The sequence below is a fragment of the Delphinus delphis genome, chromosome 4 (genome assembly GCF_949987515.2).
Source record: "Delphinus delphis chromosome 4, mDelDel1.2, whole genome shotgun sequence".
NCBI classification, from domain to species: domain Eukaryota; kingdom Metazoa; phylum Chordata; class Mammalia; order Artiodactyla; family Delphinidae; genus Delphinus; species Delphinus delphis.
The window spans coordinates 46002599-46026632 of record NC_082686.1 but is presented as its reverse complement, the minus strand read 5'-3'; the positions used below and the strand labels follow the sequence as shown (position 1 = coordinate 46026632).

The 24034-nt window shown below is 41.6% G+C and overlaps 1 protein-coding gene across 1 annotated transcript; it reads left to right on the top strand.

Moving 5' to 3' along the window:
- The first annotated feature begins 8832 nt into the window (after nt 1-8832).
- CPOX (coproporphyrinogen oxidase) lies at nt 8833-23813 on the top strand. Its single transcript, XM_060010520.1, has 7 exons — nt 8833-9477; nt 11614-11757; nt 12554-12664; nt 13298-13439; nt 15482-15700; nt 19454-19558; nt 21339-23813. Exons 1-7 carry the CDS (start codon nt 8943-8945, stop codon nt 21424-21426), a joined length of 1344 nt encoding a protein of 447 aa, XP_059866503.1. The 5' UTR covers nt 8833-8942; the 3' UTR covers nt 21427-23813.
- Nucleotides 23814-24034: the final 221 nt, after the last annotated feature.

Genomic DNA, 24034 nt, shown 5'->3' with positions numbered 1-24034 from the left:
TTCTCATAACCCTTCGGTTACAGTTGAGGCTAGGACATTAAGGCTGCCTGGCAACTGGTTAGAATGAGGGTGAGGGTAGGACCAACTATTTGGAGCGAGAAAGCCTGGTCCCTTGAAGGTACATATATCAGGACCAAAAGTGTTTAATCCTTTCTCCCAATCCTCATTCCCATTCCCCTTGACCTTTGTGCTCTCTGAATGGAGGCTGAATGGTTCAATTTGGGAAAAAGAGCAAAGGAATTAAAACTTGGGTCTGATCACGGGGTCTCCTAGCGGTGCCCGTTCTTGCATTTTTAGTTCTCTCTGTTGCCTCACTCCTCTCAGCAAAAAACAAACAAACAAAAAACAAAACCATGCTCAAGTCTTCCAACCCAGACAAAAGATGGATCTTATAACTGCCCACCCTGAGCTACTATTGTTCTATATATTCTTTTAAATTACCTGCCACCTCATCTGGATCTCTGAAGCTTTTGTCTCAAAGGCATCCAAGTGACTTCATAATTTCTAGTATCTGGTACTCAGCACTTAAGTTCTCTGATCAGAAAGTACAGCTTTCTGTCCACTGGCCACACTCTCCTCCTTGATGCCCCCCACCCCATGCCTCTGGGACATAGCACCAAAGGTCCCAAGACTTCTTGTTTCTTTTGTCATTAAATGTGTCTTGTGCTCTGTCTTCGGACTTTGAACCCTTTATCCTTGTGTTCTAAAAGTTCTTCTGTGAACTTTTCATCATTCCAGCTGTGGGTATCTCACAAATCTACCCTTTCAGTCCTTACCCCTTTCTGGGCCCACATTTTGATTTACACAGCCCACCAGCATCTTAAATTCAATGTGTCTGCAATAAGAGAGAGTATTTTAAATGTGCTTCCCCTCCCTCTGCATTCATTCAACACCATCACTTCCAGAAGCAAGTTCTGATCCTAGCTAAACAGTTAGACATCGGAGAAAATGTCACTCTAGTTAGATACAGAGAACAAAGGAAACCAATTCTCGACTCCTAAGCTTAGTAAGTTGTTGATATGGGTTTAAGTTAAAAGGTTTTAAATGTGTATTTTCCAGGAGAGTATTCTAGTCCACCAAATGAGATGAATTCTCCATGACATGAATGGGAGCAGCTTTGCATCTCTTCTGCAAATACCATTGGTTGCTAGTGTCACGAAATCATCATGGAGGCAGGTACCCAGGAGCAATGTTAAATGTCATTCTTATTTCTGTCTGCTGAGGATTACTCAACAGCAGCCCAATGCCCATTGTTCCTTGACTGCCTAACAGAAGGGACACCTGCATATATCCCAACACTATGTCCCTAACATTTTCCCAAATGATTCCCCACACACACCTTTCAGTTGACCCATGATATTCTTAAGCCTCCTAGAATGGATGTTGAGAGCATTGTATAGTGAAGGGGTAGGTGGCCAGGAAGCTGCTGTGTCCAGGCAAATGGACTTCTGGAGAGCTTTGGCTAAATTGGTGGAAACAACTCTTTTAACAACTGTCTGGATCAAAGTGATTACCTCCTGTCCCCCCATACTTGCTAGTTCTTCTTTCTGAATTTCATATTTTTGTTAATCTTAGATCCACAAGCTCAATACTGGGATAATCTTCAAAAATTTCTCTCTAAATCGGGCATTTATGCTATTGTTTGCTTACCATATTTCCCTTTTTCTAGAAATGACATCCCACACTCACCACTCATTCTCTCCAACACTAATTACAGGGGGAGGTCCCCTGTGTTCTAACATGATCCTATCTCCTACCCCAGCCGTTGTGGATCTGTTCCAGGGTGGGCATCTGAACGAACAAGGAAGAATTAGAGTATTAGAAGGACTTAAGCTGCAAGTAAAAGAAAACCTGACAACCAGTACCTTAATTTATTTTTTCTCATATAATAACAGCTCCAAAGGTAGGCAGCCCAGGGCTAGTGCATCTGCTCAAGGATGTAACCAGGACCCAGGCTCCTTCAATCTTACTGCTGTGCAAACTTTTTCATGGGACTTTCTTAATCTTGGTCGCAAAATGGTGCTGTAACTCCAGATATCACATACATATTACTATAGGAAAGAATTACAGAGGGGCTAAAGGCAGAACATAAAAGACATAAGGGGCAGGCACCATGGCTTTCTCTATTTAATAAAATTTTTCTGGAATATTTGGGTGGTATCTACACCTCTATGAAAAACTAATTTTAAAATTACTTTAGTTACATAAATCACAGCAAGATCTTTTTTTGACCCACTCCTAGAGTAATGAAAATAAAAACAAAAATAAACAAATGGAACCAAATTAAACTTAAAAGCTTTTGCACAGCAAAGGAAACCATAAACAAGATGAAAAGACAACCCTCAGAATGGGAGAAAATATTTGCAATTGAAGCAACTGACAAGAGATTAATCTCCAAAATATACAAACAGCTCATGCAGCTCAACATCAAAAGAAAACAAAGACAAAGTCAGAAAGAGAAAAACAAATATCGTATATTAACGCATGTATGTGGAACCTAGAAAAATGGTACAGATGAACTAGTTTGCAGGGCAGAAGTTGAGACACAGATGTAGAGAACAAACGTATGGACACCAAGGGGGAAAACTGCGGTGGTGTGGGGATGGTGGTGTGCTGAATTGGGCGATTGGGATTGAAATGTATACACTGATGTGTATAAAATTGATGACTAATAAGAACCTGCAGTATAAAAAAACAAACAAACAAAACAACTAATACTAAACTTTCTTTGAGTTATTTGTATGGAAATATGTTAATATAAATGTTTCAGACATTACATGAAATTTCTAAAAATCTTATATGTTCTGGTATAATGTTATAAGTCATAATTCTAGTTATTACTTTAAAATGTATATCTCAGAAATAACTAAATTTCCTTGTCAATTGCATTATTATGAACTTTCATCAAATCTTTAACCGTAGTCATTTTTAAGTCTTTTGTCATTTACAGACAGTTCTGGGTGTACTCTGATGCTTTCACAAAAATGTTCTATAAAAAGGTTTCACCTTCAAGGAATTCATGGAAAAGACTCTGACAAGTACAGGTTTCTGGTAACCGACTATGCTGCTGAACTGAATGAATAAGCATTTTCAGAACTCTGATGGAAAACTGATGAATTCATAAAAGTGCTAACAAAAGATCAAGATAAAAAAAATTAATTATATGGGACTCAGTGAACTGATGAGGATGATTATAATTTTTGTGACTTTCTGTTTGAATAAAACAAACAAACAAACAACCTAACCAAAAAATGGGCAGAACACCTAATAGACATTTCTCCAAAGAAGACACACAGATGGCCAACAAACACATGAAAAGATGCTCAACATCACTAATTATTAGAGAAAAGCAAATCAAAGCTACAATGAGGTATCACCTCACACTGGTCAGAATGGCCATCATCAAAAAAATCTACAAACAATAAATGCTGGAGAGGGTGTGAAGAAAAGAGAACCCTCTTACACTGTTGGTGGGAATGTAAATTGATACTGCCACTATGGAGAACAGTATGCAAGGTCCTTAAAAAACTAAAAATAGAACTACCATATGACCCAGCAATCCCACTCCTGGGCATATATCCGGAGAAAACCATAATTCCAAAAGACACATGCACCCCAATGTTCATTGCAGCACTATTTACAATAGCCAGGACATGGAAGCAACTTCAGTGTCCATCAACAGAGGAATGGATAAAGAAGATGTGGTACATATATACAATGGAATATTACTCAGCCATAAGAAGGAACAAAATTGTGCCATTTGCAGAGACGTGGATGGACCTAGAGACTGTCATACAGGGTGAAATAAGTCAGAAAGAGAAAAATAAATATCATATATTAATACATATATGTAGAATCTAGAAAAATGGTACAGATGAACCTACTTGCAAAGCAGAAATAGAGACACAGACGTAGATAACCAATGTATGGACACCAAGGGGGGACGGGGCGTGGGGTGGGATGAACTGGGAGATTGGGATTGACATATATACACTACTATGTTTAAAATAGATAACTAGGGACTTCCCTGGTGGCACAGTGGTTAAGAATCCGCTTGCCAGTGCAGGGGACACGGTTTCGAGCCCTGGTCCTGGAAGATCCCACATGCCGTGGAACGGCTAAGCCCATGCGCCACAACCACTGAGCTCACACACCACAACTACTGAAGCCCGCGCACCTAGAGCCTGTGCTCCGCAACAAGAGAAGCCACGGCAAGGGGAAGCCCGCGCACCACAATGAAGAGTAGCCCCCGCTCGCCACAACTAGAGAATTCCTGTGTGCAGCAACGAAGACCCAGCACAGCCAAAAATAATATAAATAAATAAATTTATATTAAAAAAAATAGATAACTAACAAGAACCTAATGTATAGCACAGGGAACTCTACTCAGTGTTCTGTGGTGACTTAAATGGGAAGGAAATCCAAAAAGGAGGGGATTATATATATATATATATATATATATATATATATATAGTTATATATGTGTATAACTGATTCACTTTGCTGTAGAGCAGAAACTAACACAACACTGTAAAGCAACTATGCTCCTATAAAAAAAATTACTTCAGTTAAAGAAAAAACAAATTAGCAACACCAAATTGAATTAGATATTTAGCCTACATTAGCTTTAAAAAACAATTATTTTAATGATTTGTGTAAATATTTGCGTCCAAAATCCTAAAAGTTTAAAATTCTAGGACAAAAATTGAGTAAAAATCTCAAAAATTCCACTTCTTTGCTAATCTCACTACTATCACCCCATGACCACCCTCATTAGAATTTCGGATAAATTGGCAGAAGTTTGCCAAGGCAAACATATCTGTTTGGCAGCACAGCTCATAATTATCCTGAGTTTCTGTATCTAGCAGAAAATAACAGAGCTGAGTCACTTGAATAATATTGGGTTGGTCAAAAAGTTCGTTCAGGTTTTTCGTACCATCTTATGAAAAACCCGAACGAACCTTTTGGCCAACCCAATACATTTCTTAAGTTTGGCTCTCAAAATTTGGGAATTGGTGAAAGCAGTACAATTTAGTTAAGGTACTGGGCATTATGACTGTGTGTGTGTTTTTAGAAGGCAGAAAATCTGCCAGAGGGATGTCAGAGTCTTTTCTAATTCTCTCCAGAAAAAGGCAGACTCATATACCATCAGCAGGCCTAAAGTCAGTTATGTTCAACAGGGCTTTGGGGCAGAGAGGAGGGGTTTACCCTCCTCTTATCCAGTTCATAAGGATTCTGGGAAGCATGTGGAGTTTAAAAAATGATACTAATATACCTATACTTCATGAGTTTGTATAAGTCTAGTCAGAATCATTTTGGCTGGTAGGGTCACACAGAACACACAGCAGTGCAGGAAACTGGGTTCAAAAAGGATGAGAATATCTACCTTACACCTTATGTCTTACAACTTACTCTAAACGTATGATTTGTCCCTGTCAGCTTTCTGATGCTTGAAATTGCTTGACAAGGGGATGCCTTTTACTCCACCCCAACAAATAACACTTACATACAAGTATCCTCCTTGGAGACAATTTGAACGCCTAGGAAGTGTGGTTTAAACTCACACTAATCAGGCTGTTAAGGTCTTTCTTAAGTGTACCATAACAAGGTGAAGGTAGGGAAGGCGCTGGAAACCAGAGGAGGAAATGAGAGAGGCCCTGCACATAGAAAGGCTAAGGGTGGGGAGGGGTGGAAACCTGGAAACTAGCACACAATTGGGCTCAAGTCCAGCCTATCTGACCAGGCAAATGTTCAAAACAGCCTGTGCCTGCTTATCTTTTACTAACTTTATGGGTATTCTCAGAATTAGAGCAATAATGAAGGGGGTTCTTAAAGGAAAATGGGCGAGAGAGGTTCCTTTTCATTAATGAGGTTCACTTATCACCACCAGGCTCAGTCAAAACCCATCACAGGGCTTCCCTGGTGGCGCAGTGGTTGAGAGTCCGCCTGCCGATGCAGGGGACACGGGTTCGTGCCCCAGTCCGGGAAGATCCCACATGCTGTGGAGCGGCTAGGCCTGCGAGCCATGGTCGCTGGGCCTACGCGTCCGGAGCCTGTGCTCCACAACGGGAGAGGCCACAACAGTGAGGCCCGCGTACCGCAAAAAAACAAAAACAAACAAAAAAACCCCATCACAGGCATCTAGAAAAGGCAAACAAAGCCTTCCCTGAGTGATAGTTCTTTTTCTGTTGTTTAAAAAATTAAGGTATAATTGACATATAATATTAAATTAGTTTTAGGTGTACAACGTAATGATTTTATATATGTATCTATTGCAAAATGATCACTGCAATTAACTAGTTAACATCCATCACCACACATAGTTACAAATTTTTTTTCTTGTGATAAGAATTTTTAAGATCTACTCTTTTAGCAACTTTCAAATATACAGTATAGTATTGTTAACTATAGTCATCATGCTGTATCTTATATCCACAGGACTTATTTATTTTATAACTGAAAGTTTGTACCTTTTAACCCCCTTCATCAGTTTTGCCCCCTCTCCCTCTCCCCTCACATCTCACTGTCTCACAACTCTCTTTCTTCTTGATTCCTTTGGAGCGTCTGGCAGTGTCTCCTGCTCAGTCTGCCCTCTGTTCATTCATTCTATAAACATTCAGAGCCAGCCACACGCTAGGCATTGTGGTAGGTGCTGGGGACACAAAGACCCTGCTCTCACGAAGCTCACAGTCTGGTGGGGTAGACGGATGTGTTGTCTGTAGGACAAGTGTTAGGTAGGGGTGAGCACAGGAGCCTAGAGGAGGAGAAGATGCTATCCAAGTCAGCCTGGGAGGGTCAGGGATGGCATCAGTGGGAGGTGAAGCCAGATCCCAGTTCTGAAAGGCACAAAAGAGTTGCCCAGGTAGAGAGAGGTGAGGCAGGAATGGGATTAGGAGTGACAAAGTGATTGTGGGCAGGTGCATAGGCCCAGGACCCAGGATGCCGCAAGGATATCCGATAGGGCTGAGGCCCCAAACTGCCCTGTGGATCTTTCTTCTCTGAACACAGACACCGTCTGTCCTTCACCTCCTCCCTTACACCTTGAGGTGTTCTTTTCAATGGTCTAGACCAGTCAAGGAGGGTTAATACCCAGCTAATGTTTCTTAATCCCTCCCCCACAGAGCTCCCAGACCCTCCCTCACACTGTTGAGGGCTAAACCTCCTTAAGGTTCTTCAGCTCTGGTTTCTCCCCTGCCAAAAGACCTGCCAGGCTTCCAGGCTGGGTTTGGGCCCCTCTTGGTGCTCACTCAGTCCCCATGTTCCCTGCAGTGGGCTGCATTATACACTGATAGTTCTTATCTTTTCTTTCCTTTGCCAACTCAGCCTCCCGGCAAGTTACACTACAGCTAAAAGCTTCCCCCAACGTAGTTCATTCACTTCTTAATCCAGGCCTTTAACATTAGAGAATCTGCTAGAGAGTCAAGCATGCCCACCAACAATATGCTCTGTGTAAGAGCTGCTGGATGCTGTTGTGGTTGATAAAATATACTGCCTTGAAAAACTGGTTTGACCCGCAGCCATGGAATTTCCATCACTGCATCTAGCCACCAAGAAAAAACGTAGAAACCACCACCAGTGGCTTACGTAATTATCTACTACTAGAAATTAAAATCATCCTGGAGACTTAAGGGACGAATTAGCCCATGACAGTCCTTCTTACACTCTTATGTCCAGACAACATGGAACTGTGGCATGGTTACAGGAACAAAAAAAATCTACCAAACCTATGTTAGCTTCTTTCCTCATTTCTCTTAACGTGTGTGTGTGTGTGTGTGTGTGTCCGTGCATGTGCGCGCTGTGGGTGAGAAGAGGAAGGAGTGTGAATGTCTGTCCTGTCTAGCTTACCGGAGTTGCTGCAAGTACTAAACGTGAGAAATACTTGGCAGCACTCTACAACTGTAGGATCCGTATGTTTAAATCTCTTCTTCCTTGAGCAGCCAGACACACCAGTTCCTAAGTTTTATGCCGGTTTAGTAATAAAACACTTTGCTTTTCCTAGTTCCAAAATAATTAGGTGGGCACTGTAATCGTTTTTCTTTTTTTTTTTTGCGGTACACGGGCCTCTTACTATTGTAGCCTCTCCCGTTGCGGAGCACAGGCTCCGGAAGCGCAGGCTCAGCGGCCATGGCTCACGGGCCCAGCCGCTCTGCAGCATGCGGGAATCTTCCCGGACCGGGGCACGAACCCGTGTCCCCTACATCGGCAGGCAGACTCTCAACCACTGCGCCACCAGGGAAGCCCAAGTGGGCACTGTAAAAGCAAGGCCTGGGAAGATTTTTATGATACAACTGTGATATGGAGTTGATCCCAGAAAGTCTTTTCCTAGGATTTTCTTAGGAGTCCTTTAACTAGCTTTTCCGACTCCTTTTAAAAACTAGCCCATAGGTAAGGAGTTTCCCAGGCTCCGCCCCCACCAATCCTACAAGCTCTAGAAGCTCTAGAGGACCAGAACCGGGGACGAAGGGGCCATCTATACATACAGGAGGCAGGGTTTGCAAGGCTGTTTAGAAATGTAAGTTGGGCAGGGGTCTCTGGCCACATTTCTCCCCGGTTAGCCCTCAGCGCGTCCAGCCCTACTTTGTCTTCTCCCTGTGATTGGGTGAACCGCAGACCAGAGGTTGTACGTGACAAGACGGCCTCTTTTATCTCCGCCTTCGCTTCCACTGCCCTCTCCTACCCAGCACCCCAGTTCTCTACCCGTGGGCCCCGCCCTTCTGGGGACGGTGGATTCTTTTATCTCCCGGGCGCGCCCCTGCAGGCGACGATAGGAGCCGGGACTACAGCTCCCGGCATCCTACGCCGGGGAGTCGACCCGGTAGTAGCTCTTTTCTGGCGAAGTTTCACTGTGCCTGCGCCGCTCGCTGCTCGCCGCTCGGAACTCCAGGGGGCTCAGGGGCCTGTCTGCGGGAGGTGGGCACTGCCCAGGGTGACAGTGCGGGAGTATGGCCATGCACCTGGGCAAGCTGAGCGCGGGCCCCTGCTGGCTCGCGGCGCGGGGCGGCTGCGGGGAGCTGCGCTCTTGGTCCCTGCGCTGCGCGGCCGGACGCTTCTGCCGCCCCCCTGGCACCGCTTGCCCCGAGCAGAACCGCGGGCTGCGGTACGGCCCTACTGCGGGAGGCGGCCCCCGGCTAAGGACCGGGCTGGCCGCGGGGCTGGCCGCGGGGCTGGCGGGGCTGGCCGGGCTGGCCGCCGCCGCCTTCGGGCACGTGGAGCGGGCGGAGATGGCGAGCAAGAGCTCGGGGGCGCCGAGCCCCTCGCCGGGGAGGCCGGAGGAGGAGGACGACGAGCTGGCCCGCCGCTGCAGCTGCTTCATGGCCTCGCCTGTGACCGACCTGCACGAGCTGCGGAGGAGGCCGGGCGACATGAAGACCAAGATGGAGCTGCTGATCCTGGAGACCCAGGCCCAGGTGTGCCAGGCGCTGGCACAGGTGGACGGGGGCGCCCGCTTCTCTGTGGACCGGTGGGAGAGGAAGGAAGGTGAGGAGGTCGGCCCCTAGCGGGAGGTGGAGATGGGGAAGAGAGGTCGGGCTTTAGTTTGCAGGCAGAAAATGACTCAGAATAGGGGATGGGAGTAAGGAAAGGGGTACCTACACAGCGGCTGCTAGGTTAAAAGGGACACCTTTAAAACGATTGACACTGACAGGGTCATCAGCCCTCAGCTTGCAGGTGTGGACCCAGATCTGCTGTCACTCTAGTACTGGACATTTAAAAAATCTTTGCAATTTTATATGGCATTTTTCATACAAGTCTTAAGGTCAGTTTTAGCCAACATGCTTGGATGTCCAAGGTTGTAACTGAGCATAGATTTTCTCCACATTTCCTCTGCTTCTCTGGGTGCGTTTACCCTTTCTTTTCCTTTGGAGATGGAAAAAGAAAGTCATCTCCTCTTTACTAAGGGTCAACCAGTCTCCTCCAGCTGAGGGAGTTACTGTGTCATTGTGTCTTTTCCCCAGGTTGCGCAAGAAATATTTGACCTGGCTTGTCAGTAGTTCTGCCAAATGCACCCATCAGATTTCGTGCCAGGAAAATCTTTATTTCCACTGGTAAAATACTTAAGTATTATAACCTAGTACTTATAGTGTCCTACATTCATGACCATGTTATTGCCTATACAGTGAAACCTTACATCTAGGTCATAAACTTAAAGGATTTCTGATTCTTCTTACCTGGGACTACTGCAGCAACTTCTCATCAGCTGATTTGGGGCTGTGATACTGCCACATTTATTTTAAATGAAGTTAAATCTGGTTTTCATAGTGTTTTCCATCTTATAATTTTTTTTAATTAATTTATTTTTGGCTGTGTTGGGTCTTGGTTGCTGCGCGCAGGTTTTCTCTGGTTGTGGTGAGCGGGAGCTACTCTTTGTTGCGGCATGTGGGCTTCTCATTGGGGTGGCTTGTTGCGGAGCACAGGCTCTAGGTGCGTGGGCTTCGGTAGTTGTGGCACGTGGGCTCAGTAGTTGTGGCTCACAGGCTCTAGAACGCAGCCTCAGTAGTTGTGGTGCATGGGCTTAGTTGTTAGTTGCTCCGCAGCATGTGGGATCTTCCAGGACCAGGGCTCGAACCCGTGTCCCCTGCATTGGCAGGCAGATTCTTAACCACTGCCACCAGGGAAGTCCTCCATCTTCTAATTTTTTAAGTGAAGACTGTTGAATCAGGATACAACCTGGACTAGCTGTGTGACCTTCAGTAGTTACTTTTTGTGCCTCTGTTTCCTCATCTATGAAATGAAATTATAAATAACATATGAATGTATTATAAGGATAAAATAAGGTGTATATATATGAAGTGCTGCAAATATTGTTTGATGCTTAGAAAGCACTGAGACAAATTGTTTGGGCCGCTTACTAGTTGTGTGTTTTTGGAGAAAGTATTTTGCCTTTCTGGGCCTCAGTTTTCTCATTTGAAATATACAAGGGTCGTACTGGATCATCTCATGTCCCATCCAGCTCTAAAACTTTTTAGAAATAAAACAAGCCAAACATGAAGCTTCATGAAACAATTAACTCTTGTGGTACCTCTAGTGTCTTCAAAAAACAAACCAGCTACTAGTAGTAAAGCTCATATACCTAAATGTTAATGTGTCTCACTCAGTTCAAGCTTCCGAATTCCTTAAGCATTTCAGTATCTGTTTTTTAATTACCTGTAAACAAAATTAAAAGGCAAACAGCACACTGAGAAAAAACAATTGAAACAATGTGGAGCTCTTAAATTTGGCAATACTGGAACACTCTTTGAATGTACTTACTCCTGTTTTTAATCTTAGCTTTCTCTCATGTATCACAACCAACAGCTGCCATTCTGAACAGTCTTATTTGAAGGGAAACTATTCCAGTGATTCATTTTAGAAGATGACATAAGGATGTAGGAGAGTATTCGGTTGGGTGGTGTGGGGAGATAAAATATTCACCCATGATCAGTAGCAAATGTCATAAAGCTAAGCTGGTTATCTAATTTTATTGTACTTAAAAATTATAAATATGCTGATATTATGGAAGATTTGGAAAATAGAGGAGGAAAATAACTCCTAATCCCACCACCTTCGTGCAGCAGTTGTTTTTAACTTCCCATATACCCTTAACATTCTCTCCTCATTTTACATTTCCATAAACAGGAGGTGGTGGCATCAGCTGTGTACTTCAAGATGGGCATGTTTTTGAAAAGGCCGGGGTGAGCATTTCTGTCGTTCATGGAAATCTTTCTGAGGAAGCAGCAAAACAGATGAGAAGCAGAGGAAAAAAGCTAAAGACGAAAGATGGTAAATCAGACAATCTCCTTTAATAGTCCCTGTAAACCTTTTCTCCTGGCAAGTTTTATTTATAAAGTACATATTGCTTCTGTAAAATTCCATCTGGGTGCCTATGCCAGCTGAGCATGTTCACAATTACTTTTTTTTTTTAACATCTTTATTGGAGTATCATTGCTTTACAATGGTGTGTTCATTTCTACTTTATAACAAAGTGAACCAGCTATACATATACATATATCCCCATATCTCCTCCCTCTTGCGTCTCCCTCCCACTCTCCCTATCCCACTCCTCTAGGCTGTCACAAAGCACCGAGCTGATCTCCCTGGGCTATGCGGCTGCTCCCCACTAGCTATCGATTTTACATTTGGTAGTGTATATATGTCCATAGTTATGAAGAACCTAGGGGCAGGACAGGAATAAAGACGCAGACATAGAGAACGGACTTGAAGACACAGTGACTTTTTGTTTTTTGTGGTGCGCGGGCCTCTCACTGTTGTGGCCTCTCCCGTTGCGGAGCACAGGCTCCGGACGCGCAGGCTCAGCGGCCATGGCTCACGGACCCAGCCGCTCCACGGCATGTGGGATCTTGCCGGACCGGGGCACGAACCTGTGTCCCCTGCATCGGCAGGCGGACTCTCAACCACTGCACCACCAGGGAAGCCTGACACAGTTACTTTTTAAAAATTATATTTTAAGAGACAAATTGAAAATCAACCTTTGAAAATTGATTCAGAAACCATGTTGGAGTTAATTTGTATCAAGCCAGGTGATCGAGTGCAGCTCACTGCATGTTTTACTTTCCAGGTAAATTGCCGTTTTCTGCTATGGGCGTGAGCTCTGTTATCCACCCCAAGAATCCTCATGCTCCCACTATCCATTTCAACTACAGATACTTTGAAGTAGAAGAAGCCGACGGTAAGGGCTCTGGAGGTGTGGAAAGTATTATTGTGCAAAATGTGTATTTTAAAACACATTAGGGGGCATAACATCTAAAATCAAGAAAAAATAAATACCATCTTAACTAGGTTTTTTGGGAAACGTGAAAGCTTATTCCTTGGCAGGTGTAATGGATTATTTATTAGGTGTGAAAAGTGAAAGTGGTATTGGCTGGTCTCTGGCATCCCCATTTTCCTCCAACACACAAGGAATGATTTAATGAACCCGAACTTAAAGTGCACACAGGGTTCTTTGCAAATATAAATTTATTACATCCAAAGGAAAACCTCACGTGCAGTGTTTAGTTGCCATTGAGAACTTGCTTTTGGAAATTATTTTCCACATGTGTAGCTTTGCCACTCACTAGTGCATTGTCAGTGGGTTTAAGATGGGGTGCAGTTGATCATGCTTCATTATGTAAATATAGTTCCAGTCTATGTTTGCCATTAGCTAGGCCAGCTGTTACCCTGTCAGAGCACCTGTGCAGTGCACGCCACGCCTTTTGGTGTCTCTGCAGGTGATGGCATTTAAAGCAACGTATTTAACTTTTCCTTTTGAGTAGTGTGCTGCATCTCAAAGTCCACATCAGAATCACATGTCTCGGTTTGGTAGGTAACAAGCAGTGGTGGTTTGGTGGTGGATGTGACCTTACCCCAACATACTTGAACCAAGAGGATGCAGTGCATTTTCACAGGACTCTAAAGAAGGCTTGTGACCAGCATGGTCCAGATCTCTACCCCAAATTTAAAAAATGGTAGGTAAAGTTATTGAACTTTTCATGACCGCTAAGTATTTTCCATTCCTTTTGTAGATCCTGAAGGCACTACTGTGTCACTAAGTATCTTTTTCAGCTTATGAAGGTTGAACTGTTTCCTTCCTCCCTCCCTTCCTTCCTTTCACCAGAAGTGAGATACGAGTTTTAAGTGGTTTTAATACATTATTTTCTTAGGAATATTTGAATGTCTGTGATAAAAATTGGGCAGCAATATCATTTTTGATACCAGATGTTTTAGGATATAAACTTGAAGGTGATATATGCCTGAGAATCAGAGGCTTTTTAATCCTAAAGTGGGATATTAAATTCTCATCCCACACGAGGATTATCTCGTTGCCATGGAAATGTGTTAGGGCATGGAAAGGGTTGGAGAACTATTAGGAGAGGTGCAAATGTACCGGAGATTTTGGACAAGGAGAAAGTGGGATTGGAAACTTTGTGAAAGGAACTCTAATGGTAAAGAAAAAAGGTGTGAGGAGACCCAGGATATTTGGTAGATGTGGAATGGAGTCTGTGCATAAGTTGTTTGGAATAATAATGTACTCAACACTGCTTAGAGCTAATTGCCATTCTAGAAAAAGGAGGAACAGAAAGGGTTTTTGGGTTTTTTTTTTTTTTGCTTTGCTTTTAGTGCTAATATTTGTGGAATATTGATGTTATTTATCTAAGAATATGGAGTTCAGCTTTAAAATCCTCAGAAATTATAAAACATTTAAATAACCTCTCTTTGATTTGACATTACCACGAAACACTGGACAGTTATGGACACACAGATGTAGGATGAAGGGTTGTTTTTCTCTTACAAATCAGCTTCCTTTCAGGAGGAGGATTGGTGGGGTAGATATTCTCTCTCTCTTTTTGTTTTTTGGTTTCCTTTTATCGCTATTACTGAAGAACTTTATCTGAGTAGTATTAATAAAATATCTAGGATGCGGGCTAGCCAAAAATTTTAGTATACATATTTAGTAAATCTCTTCATTTCATAATATCATGAAAAGAGATTTGGAAATAACATGATTTAGTTAAAGCTGGCTTTACAGCCTTGCTCAGGATATACTTTAATTCTGTTAATAAAATGTACCTGTGAAGAAAAGCCAGGAAGTCACAGTCAAGGTGAATTATACCAGCACATCAGTTCTAGGGATTTGCATCTGCTGCCTTTTTTTTTTTTTAAACTTTAAGCTATTAAGGCTATTTTTAAGATAACCTTTTCAATAGTTTTTAGTTTTTGTTTGTACAGGTCTTCTATTTAGGAACCCTCATTATACAGAGATAATGAAAACTATTTCCAGGATGTAAACTATACTGCAAATTTAGCAATTAGGAAAGACTTAGGAAATCTGCTCTAGTAGGCACAGGTGGGGAAAGACTCAAAAACAAATTGATAGTTTCATGTGCTGGTTCACAAGGGCAACCTTTAATGTTCTGAAGACTCTTATTCTCTGAACATTTCCTTCCACCAACCCTCCCCCGAGTTATGCATGCTATAGAGTCATCACATTTTATTGCCGAAAGAGACCTTAGAGATAATTTACTCTGCCTTCCTTTGGTGAATAAGAACTGATTCAGACAGCTTAGGGGTTAGCACTCCATCAAGGACCTGGTTTGTGTCATTGTTGGTAGAGGATTCCTGCCTGCTGTAAAAGTAGCAGTGCTTCTGAGGGCAGCAGCACCACTTGTTTTAAGAAATACAGTGCTTAAAAAAAAAGAAGGAAATACAGTATTAATAGTGGACTCTGTTTCTTTTCAGTAAAGGTCTTAAGAGTGCCACATCTTCAGATAGACATGTATTAGCTTGCCTGTTGCTTTGTAGGTAAAAGTGTAAGCATTTTCTTCGTTGTTGATAACTGCAGGAGATCTGTCTAAAACTCTAGTTTCATTTTCAGACATGGACAAAAAGTGAGGGCGCTGTGCTGGCATTAGTCAGGGATGGTGCTCTAAGCTGAAATGCTCACACTGATTTTCATGTCTGTCTGTTTTTTCCTCTTTGGTCCCTGATTTGGCCTTGCTGTATTTTCCAGGTGTGACGATTACTTTTTTATAGCCCATCGTGGGGAGCGGAGGGGCATCGGGGGTATCTTTTTTGATGACCTTGACTCTCCATCCAAGGAGGAGGTCTTTTGCTTTGTGCAGAGCTGTGCCCAGGCTGTCATTCCTTCTTATATCCCCCTTGTGAAAAAGCACTGTGATGACTCCTTCACCCCCCGGGAGAAGTTGTGGCAGCAGCTCCGGAGAGGACGGTGAGTGAGTGACCGGAGAATGAACCGTCTCATTGCGTAACTCTGGGGTGGGTAGGAGGTCGGGAAGTGGGGCAGCCGTAATCAGAGTGGATGATATGTTGTCTTGGGCAGATACTTTGTCAGAGTTTTTTTTGTTTGTTTTTTTTTTTTTGGTGGTACACGGGCCTCTCACTGTTGTGGCCTCTCCCGCCGCGGAGCACAGGCCCCGGGCGCGCAGGCTCAGCGGCCATGGCCCACGGGCCCAGCCGCTCCGTGGCACGTGGGATCCTCCCAGACCGGGGCGCGAACCCGTGTCCCCTGCATCGGCAGGCGGACTCTCAACCACTGCGCCACCAGGGAAGCCCTGTCAGAGTTTTGTTAATACTCACCCTAATTTCTTTTCATAACTAGATAAATATCAAGTGAATTAAGAAACATTGTATAAAATAGTATTATAAAAAGAGCAAAGTTTGTTTAACTTGTGTATACATTAGAGAACCATATTAGGCCTATAGTAAGAACTTGTTGAATTTATTTCTGCTGATTTCTTATAGTTTCTTCTAGCAAGACCTTCCAGCCTTACGCCAAGATAGGGGAATCATGTAATGTTTTTGCTGCTTTGTAAATTTGGAATCACACATTTTTTTCATTTATCTTTAGGTTTTCATGGAAGGTGTTATGATGAAAATAATCACTTCAGAAATTATTTACACTTAATGATAGTATTTATTAATTATGGAGATGTTAATATGTGCTGGCTAATATGTTAGGCAGTTTGCATCTAAATTTCTTCACAAAGCTGTGAGATTGGTGTAATTATCATCATTTTACAGATGACAAAACTTAACAAAGTAAGTCCCTTGCCCAAGTTTACACAGCTAGTAAATAAAAGATCCCAGGTGTGGAACCAGGTCATCGTGCCTTCAAAACTTGCAGACTTTCTTAGATGTGAATGAAGTTAAGTAGGTCTTATTTCTGACTGCGATGCTCACCTTAGCCACCCTGCGTTGTGCACGCAGCTTGGTGAGCTCAGTTGGGTGACCAGCGTGAGGTCATCTTCAGCGGGGGTGTGATTGTGAATCAGCTCCAAATTATCCAGTCTTCCCTCTCACAGCGGTTTCTCATTACCATCTTAATTGCACGTGTACTACTGGTCCATGGCTATAAAATGGATTTTCTCATTTATGTTAATTTTGTCTCAGGCATATGAAACTTTGGGTACTTAAGGAGGTAAAGCTAAAAGGTCAACTTAGATAATGTTCAAAGTCTCAAGGTAAATGTTTGTTGTTTATTCTTTCTTAGGACTACCTCTGCTTGCTTGCTCCCTGTTTATAAACTTGGGAAAATGAGAATTGATTACGTGTTCTTGTTAGACAGTTCTTTAACAGTGCTTCTGTTTCGGGACGTTATGCATCTGTTTTGGGACTTTTTTTTTTTTTTTTTTTTGGTCCTATGATTTCCCAGATACACCTTTACTACTCCTTCCCTTCACTTGAGTTGATTAGGTGCCTCCTATGGCTAGGGACCATGCTGGGAAAAGCTCACAGTGTAGTGGGGAAGACCATCCTAAGAGGATGATTTAAAACTCTGTGGAAACAACAACAACAAACTCCAATAAAAAACAAACAAGAAACTAAAAAAAGAAAAACTCTGTGGAAAGTGCAATGTTCTAGTTTTGCGTAAGATTTCTTACGCAAAGCTGGCAGGTTTCATGAATACTAATGAGGTGTGAAGCCTTGAAAACTTCTTGGACATAGGAATGATGTTTTATTTTGTTTGTTTTGTTTTTTATTATTAATTGACAACATATTTTGAAAGTTCCATTTGTGTGTATCATTTCATGTCCGTGTTTTTTGAATTAGGCAGAAGTGTGGGGTATTAGGTTGATTTTCTGTGGTGTGGTGGGTGACTGTACTTTCAAAGAGAGGCTCCTTCTACCACCCATATCTCTGGGCCTTAAAATGGCAGAAATCTCTGGGGCTTAAGATAACCCCAGCTCTTTGCTGCGGTTATGAGCCCTGTCTTCACTTTCTTACACGGCATTCATAACCCATTATCTGTATTACTCTTCCCCACTTCCTCGCATCCCCTTCTGTATGACTTTCCCCTGCAGTGGTTAGGCTGCTTCTCTTTTGACTTTGCAGCCTCTTACTTGGCTATCTCATTGAGTCTCTTGTCCTCAGTTACTACTATTCTCTCCCCAGACCTTGAACCTCCAGTCTTAGTCTCCTTTTTTGTTTTGCTGTATTTTGGGAAAGGGAGACAGGATACAGTGTAGGTATCAGTTAAATTGAAGGGAGTGGTTAAGGTTCATAGTTTGTAGGTACCTCGGAGAGGATAAATGTATGGAAAGGATCAGAAAGATCAGATCTAAGCAAAACCTGGTGAGAGTCAGGCTGATATACAGAAAGGAGCATTGTTCGCTCAGAACAGAAAAGCAGCACAGGGATCCTATAGAGGCTCATTTGGGATCTCCTTACGAGGGTCTTTGAACAAGACATCTGTACAAATAGAGAGTCACAGCCATCTCTTAAATATCATGTTTCAGGAGGGTAACATCAGGGGTGAAAAAGGGAGCTGAGAGACTGGAATTCTTTTCCATGGTCTTAGGAAGAAGTTAAGAAGATCCATTTAAATTATCTTTTGAAACAGACATAAGAAGGTATTAAATAGTTATTAGTGCACAGAACTCAATCAGTGATAAATAAGTGGTGAGGACTAGAAAGGGATCCATGAATGTAATTTATTTAAATTTTCTCAGAGCCTTTGGCAAGTTTCCACAGTGAAGGTTGCTTTCTAAAAATGGAAGGACTGTGGGAATCTAGAGAATATTTTTCTCTAGTTGTGATTAAATACAGTAACCCATGCATAAACGGTCATATCTGAGGGAAGTTTAGACCAAGAGAGTAGTTTTTGAGCGAGTTGAGAAATGATATGAAGGGGGACTATTGAAATTTTCAGATTTATGGATCTTTCTCAATTCTTTTGGGTAGTAGAAATTATCTTTTGAAATTGGAGAGAACAGACCCTTTTACAAAGGATCTCATGATGTTAAAGGCAATCACAGATTTTTAAGCTAGACAGAGTTTAGATATGACTCTGGCAGTTCATGGAAAACTAATATGCTGAACCAGGTTTTAGTTGATGCTAAGGACTGAGCACTGCAACTCAATCACTACCTTCTATTATGACTTTGTCATTAATTTGCAGGAAGACTGCTTATTAATGCTGTTAACTATTTTAAGAAAAGGAAATATCTAGAATGTATTAGTAATTATTAATAGATTTCTGTAATCTTTTCTTGGCTTTTCAATTACAAGAGCCTTACACTGTCTTAGTTCGTGTGAGTTATTAGCAGTGAAATGAAGTCTTTGACTGTGAGGCATCTCAGACTCTAGGCGAGGGCCAGAGAGAGCTGTTTTATCCTGATAAACAGTGCCATTTGCTTTTCTTAATTGTTTTTGTGCCTTCAAGTTCTAAGCTTTGTGTTCGTTCTGTTTATTTATTGGAAAACATAACCTTATTGTTTTGTAACTGCTCTGTGTTGGGGCTGAATCTATATCCTATTGTTTGTTGGATAGAATAGCCTTTTCTTTATGCCTTTCCAGATGGCGAAAACTCAACTGACGAGACTGGTGTTTTCTCTGCCAGTTCCAGCTGATGGGGTGGGAGGTGGTGGGAAGGTGCCCCCCCCTTTAAGTATTTGTTATGGACTAATCTTAAGAAAGGGTTTACTCAGCCAGCCCTTAATCTTATTTGATGTTTTTATGTCAGGTATGTAGAATTTAACCTGCTGTATGATCGGGGTACAAAGTTTGGCCTCTTCACTCCAGGATCCAGGATCGAAAGCATCTTGATGTCTTTACCTCTCACCGCCCGGTAAGAATAACTCATAAGAATAATAGTTATTCCCTAACCCGACAATCCTCTAATCCCCACAAAACATGGACATTGACACCACAAATGTCTTTCCTAAAGACTTCATTGGTTTTGACCTTGCTGCCTGTATAAGAAAATCACAGGCAAATCACAGGAAAATCAAATTTTTTTTTTAAGGGGTGGCAGGATAAATGATATAGCTTTATATGTGAGAGCAGGGAAAGGATAGAGGGAGTGAGAAGATAGGGTGGATGATGGTGTCTAGGGAGCTAGATTGACTGTTCCTACTTGGTAATTTTCTAGGAAGAGCTATGAGCAAAGCAGATTTATATGAACATAACAGCTCTTTAATTTTATTGGAAATGATTGCACTTGTGGGGAAAGGTCTTATTCTCCACTATGAAGTATTAAGCTTGTACAAAAGTTTGCAGGATTATTTCAGATGCTTTACGTGCTGCCATGGTGTGCTTCCATAAAGGTTAATTGAATCTCTGTGGGGAATTTTAAAATCTATTTATGTTGGTGCTATTAGGTTAATAAAGATCTACAGTTGACTTTTTTTGGCTTTGAGGAAGTGAGAATGGTGTGTATCCAGACTGAAACAGAAAAGATCAGAAAAAATATGACCATTGCTTATTTTAGAAGAGCTAGAATCTTCTTTTCTCCATGAGTTTAAATATCCAAATAAGAATGGACTGGCTGGCATTGAGGGTCTGCCTTGCGTCCTTCTGCTGTGCAGATCTAGCCTTGTGAGATCAGTACCCTCTACCATTGTCACTACATTCAGAATGGCATTGGCTCTGTCCTTGTTTAGCTGTTGCTCGTGGGGTCTCATGTCCTTGGCTGGATTCTCATGCACATCACTGTTAGGTGTTCTTGCCACCCTAGAGGCAAGATGTGATTAAAAAGTAGACATGAGATCTTAAGGCCTCGGGTAGTCTACCTGATCTCTGCTGGCCCCTAATTATAATGCACATTCCAAACTGCAGGTAAGGGCGGATTATAAATCAATCCCCTGCTCAACCGAATAACATTAATGCAACAGGTTGTTTTTAGCTTCTTAAAGTCTGCACCAGGGGTCTGCAAACTTAAGGCTTCAGGACAAATCTAGGTCCACTTGTGTTTATGTACAGCCCTTAAGCTAAGAATGGAATTTACATTTTTCAAGGATTATTAAAGACAAACAAAAAAGGAATAGGCAAGAGACTGCAAAAGGTATGTGGCCCCAAAAGCCTAAGGTATTTATTATGTGGCCCTTTACAGGAAGAGTTTGCAGCCTCTGATCTAAACCAGTGTTTGCCAGATCTCCTGCTACAGTTTGACCATTTTGACCATATTTGTAGATTTATATATAATCTGAGGTATTATTTACTTAAATTTTATACTCTTAGTTTTTTCAGAGAGAAAATTAAAGGCAAACCAACATTTCTGTCATAAATAGAAAGTAACACATGAAAAAAAATGCCAAAGTACTAAGCTAAGAAAAGTTTGCCCATGCATCACCTGAGGTTCTATACTTTATGAAACCCTGGTTTATAGTAAAAGTATGTTTTGGCTCTGGAATATTAATATTAGCTAGAGTATGCTCAGGAATTATTAAGAAACTTTATTTCCTTAGCAGCAAATATTTTTTAAAAGCCTAGTGGAGACAAAGAGGTATAAGTCTTTTTATTACTCTTAGAATTTTATTTTTCATTTATTTTAGATAAAGAGCTATGTATGTTGTTTATTTATTTTTTATTGTTATTACGTTTTTTGCTTCTGTTTTGAACCTGCATAGATGGGAGTACATGCATTCACCCTCAGAGAACTCCAAAGAAGCTGAAATTCTGGACGTTTTGCGCCATCCGAGGGACTGGGTGCATTGATGCAGGCAGAGCAGTCTTCCTAGGGTCTGGGGGACACACAACGGGCCCCCTGCTCCACTGGCTGACACCACCGCCACTGTGTGGCACTTAGTTACCTGTGTCTCAGAGCTCCAGTCTTCTCCGCCCTGGAGTCTGCCTCCTTTCCTGGTGAAATGTGTTTTAAGCACCACAGGCTTCCGCTGGATGCTGTCAGTGGTGGGTGGTGAGGTGGCAGCTTGTCAGAGTCAACTGGTTGATGTAAAGCTCGTTTATACTTTTAGAATCATTTTATATGACTAGTTTACAAACAGTGACAATTTCCAAGAATTGGTTTAGGGGATCTAAATATTAGAATTTGTATCAGGAAACTTCTCATGTTATTTTTTTGTTTCATATATTTTTTAAAGGTTTAGTTTCAGCCACAAAAATCTGTTGAGGGACAAATTTTATTTTCATTAATTCAATGAGATTGAGACTGGTAATTTTAGAAAGCAACTGGAAATGAAAGTAAAAATTTTACTTTGTCATTACTGAAGTTGCTTTGATCATAATCTTTATATATCTTTCTCTAGAGATCATAGTATTATAAAATATTCACTTTTGTAATGATAGATATTTAGGGATACTTGAAATTTTCTTAGTCTCTGCATGTTACAATTCAGTGATTACCTGTAGTTAACTCTAAAGTGACATCACTGTTATTTAAACAAGGGATATCTAAGTTGTAATTTTGATTTTTGTAGAACTATAATTTGTTGATGCTGAGATTCTTTGCACTTTTGAATGTGAAAGCTTATACCCTTGGATTCTGATACTTAAAAATTTCTATTCCAGACACTTCTGTATGGAGGTTTAGACTAAGAACAATCCTGGGGATGTTGTGAATTTAGGAAATGAGAAACATTTTCCTTCTCTAATTAAAGCAGACATAACTAGTGTAAGAAGCATGTAAGCATTTTATAAATATATTTCCTTGAATATGGACTAATTGAAATAGTCCTCTTCTTAAATTAGAGATTCTGCAACTTTTACCTTTGCTCTTAAGAGGAAATCACAACAGAGTTCTCAAGACTTCTGTGTTCATATAATAATGTGAATATTTTATTCATAATATATTGAAGTTTGTAAGGAATGTTATCTTCCTACATATTATTAAGCATTATCTTGGAATATGTTGAATGTATGATCGTGTGTGACTCTGTAGAGCTGGAAAATGTATGAATTCTTCAACTCTTACAACAGGTGTGCTGATAAATTTTATTATGAAATATGACTAAGAAATGTTTGTATTTTTCATTTTTTCCAGGGTAATTGACATAGGGAAGATAAATATTTCTTAGTACTAAAACCATAGTTCCTCATTCCTAGGTATTTTACCCAAGAAAAATATAAATTTTGCAGTTGAATTTTCATAGCAGCTTTATTCTCAGTAGCCAAAATTTAGAAATGACACAACTGCCCATCAGCAGGTGAATGGATAAACAAGTTATAATATATCCATATGTTAAAATACTACTCAACAATGAAAAGGAACCTCTATTGATAAAGGCAAGAACATGGGTGAATATCAGAAAGTCATTATGCCAAGTGAAAGAAGCCAGACACAGAAAAGCACTAGCCCCAGAGGTTATGTAGTGTCACGTCCTTCACATTCCGTTGGTTACAAGTGAGTCTCTAAGAGCAGCTCCCGATTCACCGGGGAGGGAATGAGACCCCAGCTCTCAATGGGAGGAGTGTCAGAGATGTGTGATCATCTTCAAAACCACCACATAGCCTTTCACACCCAAAACCCAAAATAGATTTGGCATTCCGTCCCTTATTGCCCTAATCAAATCCCGTTGAGTCCACCTTTGAAATGTTTCTTATTTCCTGCCTCTGTCCCCTGCCATGACTCTACTTTGGTCCCACATTCCCTCTCACCTGAATATTTGCCATACCCTACCTGCCTCTGGTCACTCTGACCTCCATTCTCTCCCTTCAGAATTACTTCACCGAATAGGAAGCAACCTAAGTGTCCATCGACAGATGAATGCATAAAGAAGATGTGGCACATATATACAATGGAATATTACTCAGCCATAAAAAGAAACGAAACTGAGTTATTAGTAGTGAGGTGGATGGACCTAGAGTCTGTCATACAGAGTGAAGTAAGTCAGAAAGAGAAAAACAAATACCATATGGGAACACATATACATGGAATCTAAAAAAAAAAAAGGTTCTGAAGAACCTAGGGGCAGGACAGGAATAAAGACGCAGACGTAGAGAATGGACTTGAGGACACGGGGAGGGGGAAGGGTAAGCTGGGATGAAGTGAGAGAGTGTCGTGGACATATATACACTACCAAATGTAAAATAGATAGCTAGTGAGAAGCAGCTGCATAGCACAGGGAGATCAGCTCGGTGCTTTGTGTCCACCTAGAGGGGTGGGATAGGGAGGGTGGGAGGGAGGCTCAAGAGGGAGGAGATATGGGAATATACGTATATGTATAACTAATTCACTTTGTTATAAAGCAGAAACTAACACCATTGTAGAGCAATTATACTCCAATAAAGATGTTAAAAAAAATTACTTCACTAAATCCCATTCTTAACTGTCCTCCTCAAATATTTTAAGCATCCTCCCTTCTCC

What these genes read in the sequence shown, in the direction of transcription:
- CPOX (XM_060010520.1), top strand. Translation starts at nt 8,943, where the DNA reads ATGGCCATGCACCTGGGCAAGCTGAGCGCGGGCCCCTGCTGGCTCGCG. An exon ending in AAAGCTAAAGACGAAAGATG is followed by an intron (nt 11,758 to 12,553) that starts GTAAATCAGACA and finishes TTTACTTTCCAG; the next exon opens with GTAAATTGCCGTTTTCTGCT. An exon ending in CAGCAGCTCCGGAGAGGACG is followed by an intron (nt 15,701 to 19,453) that starts GTGAGTGAGTGA and finishes TTTTTATGTCAG; the next exon opens with GTATGTAGAATTTAACCTGC.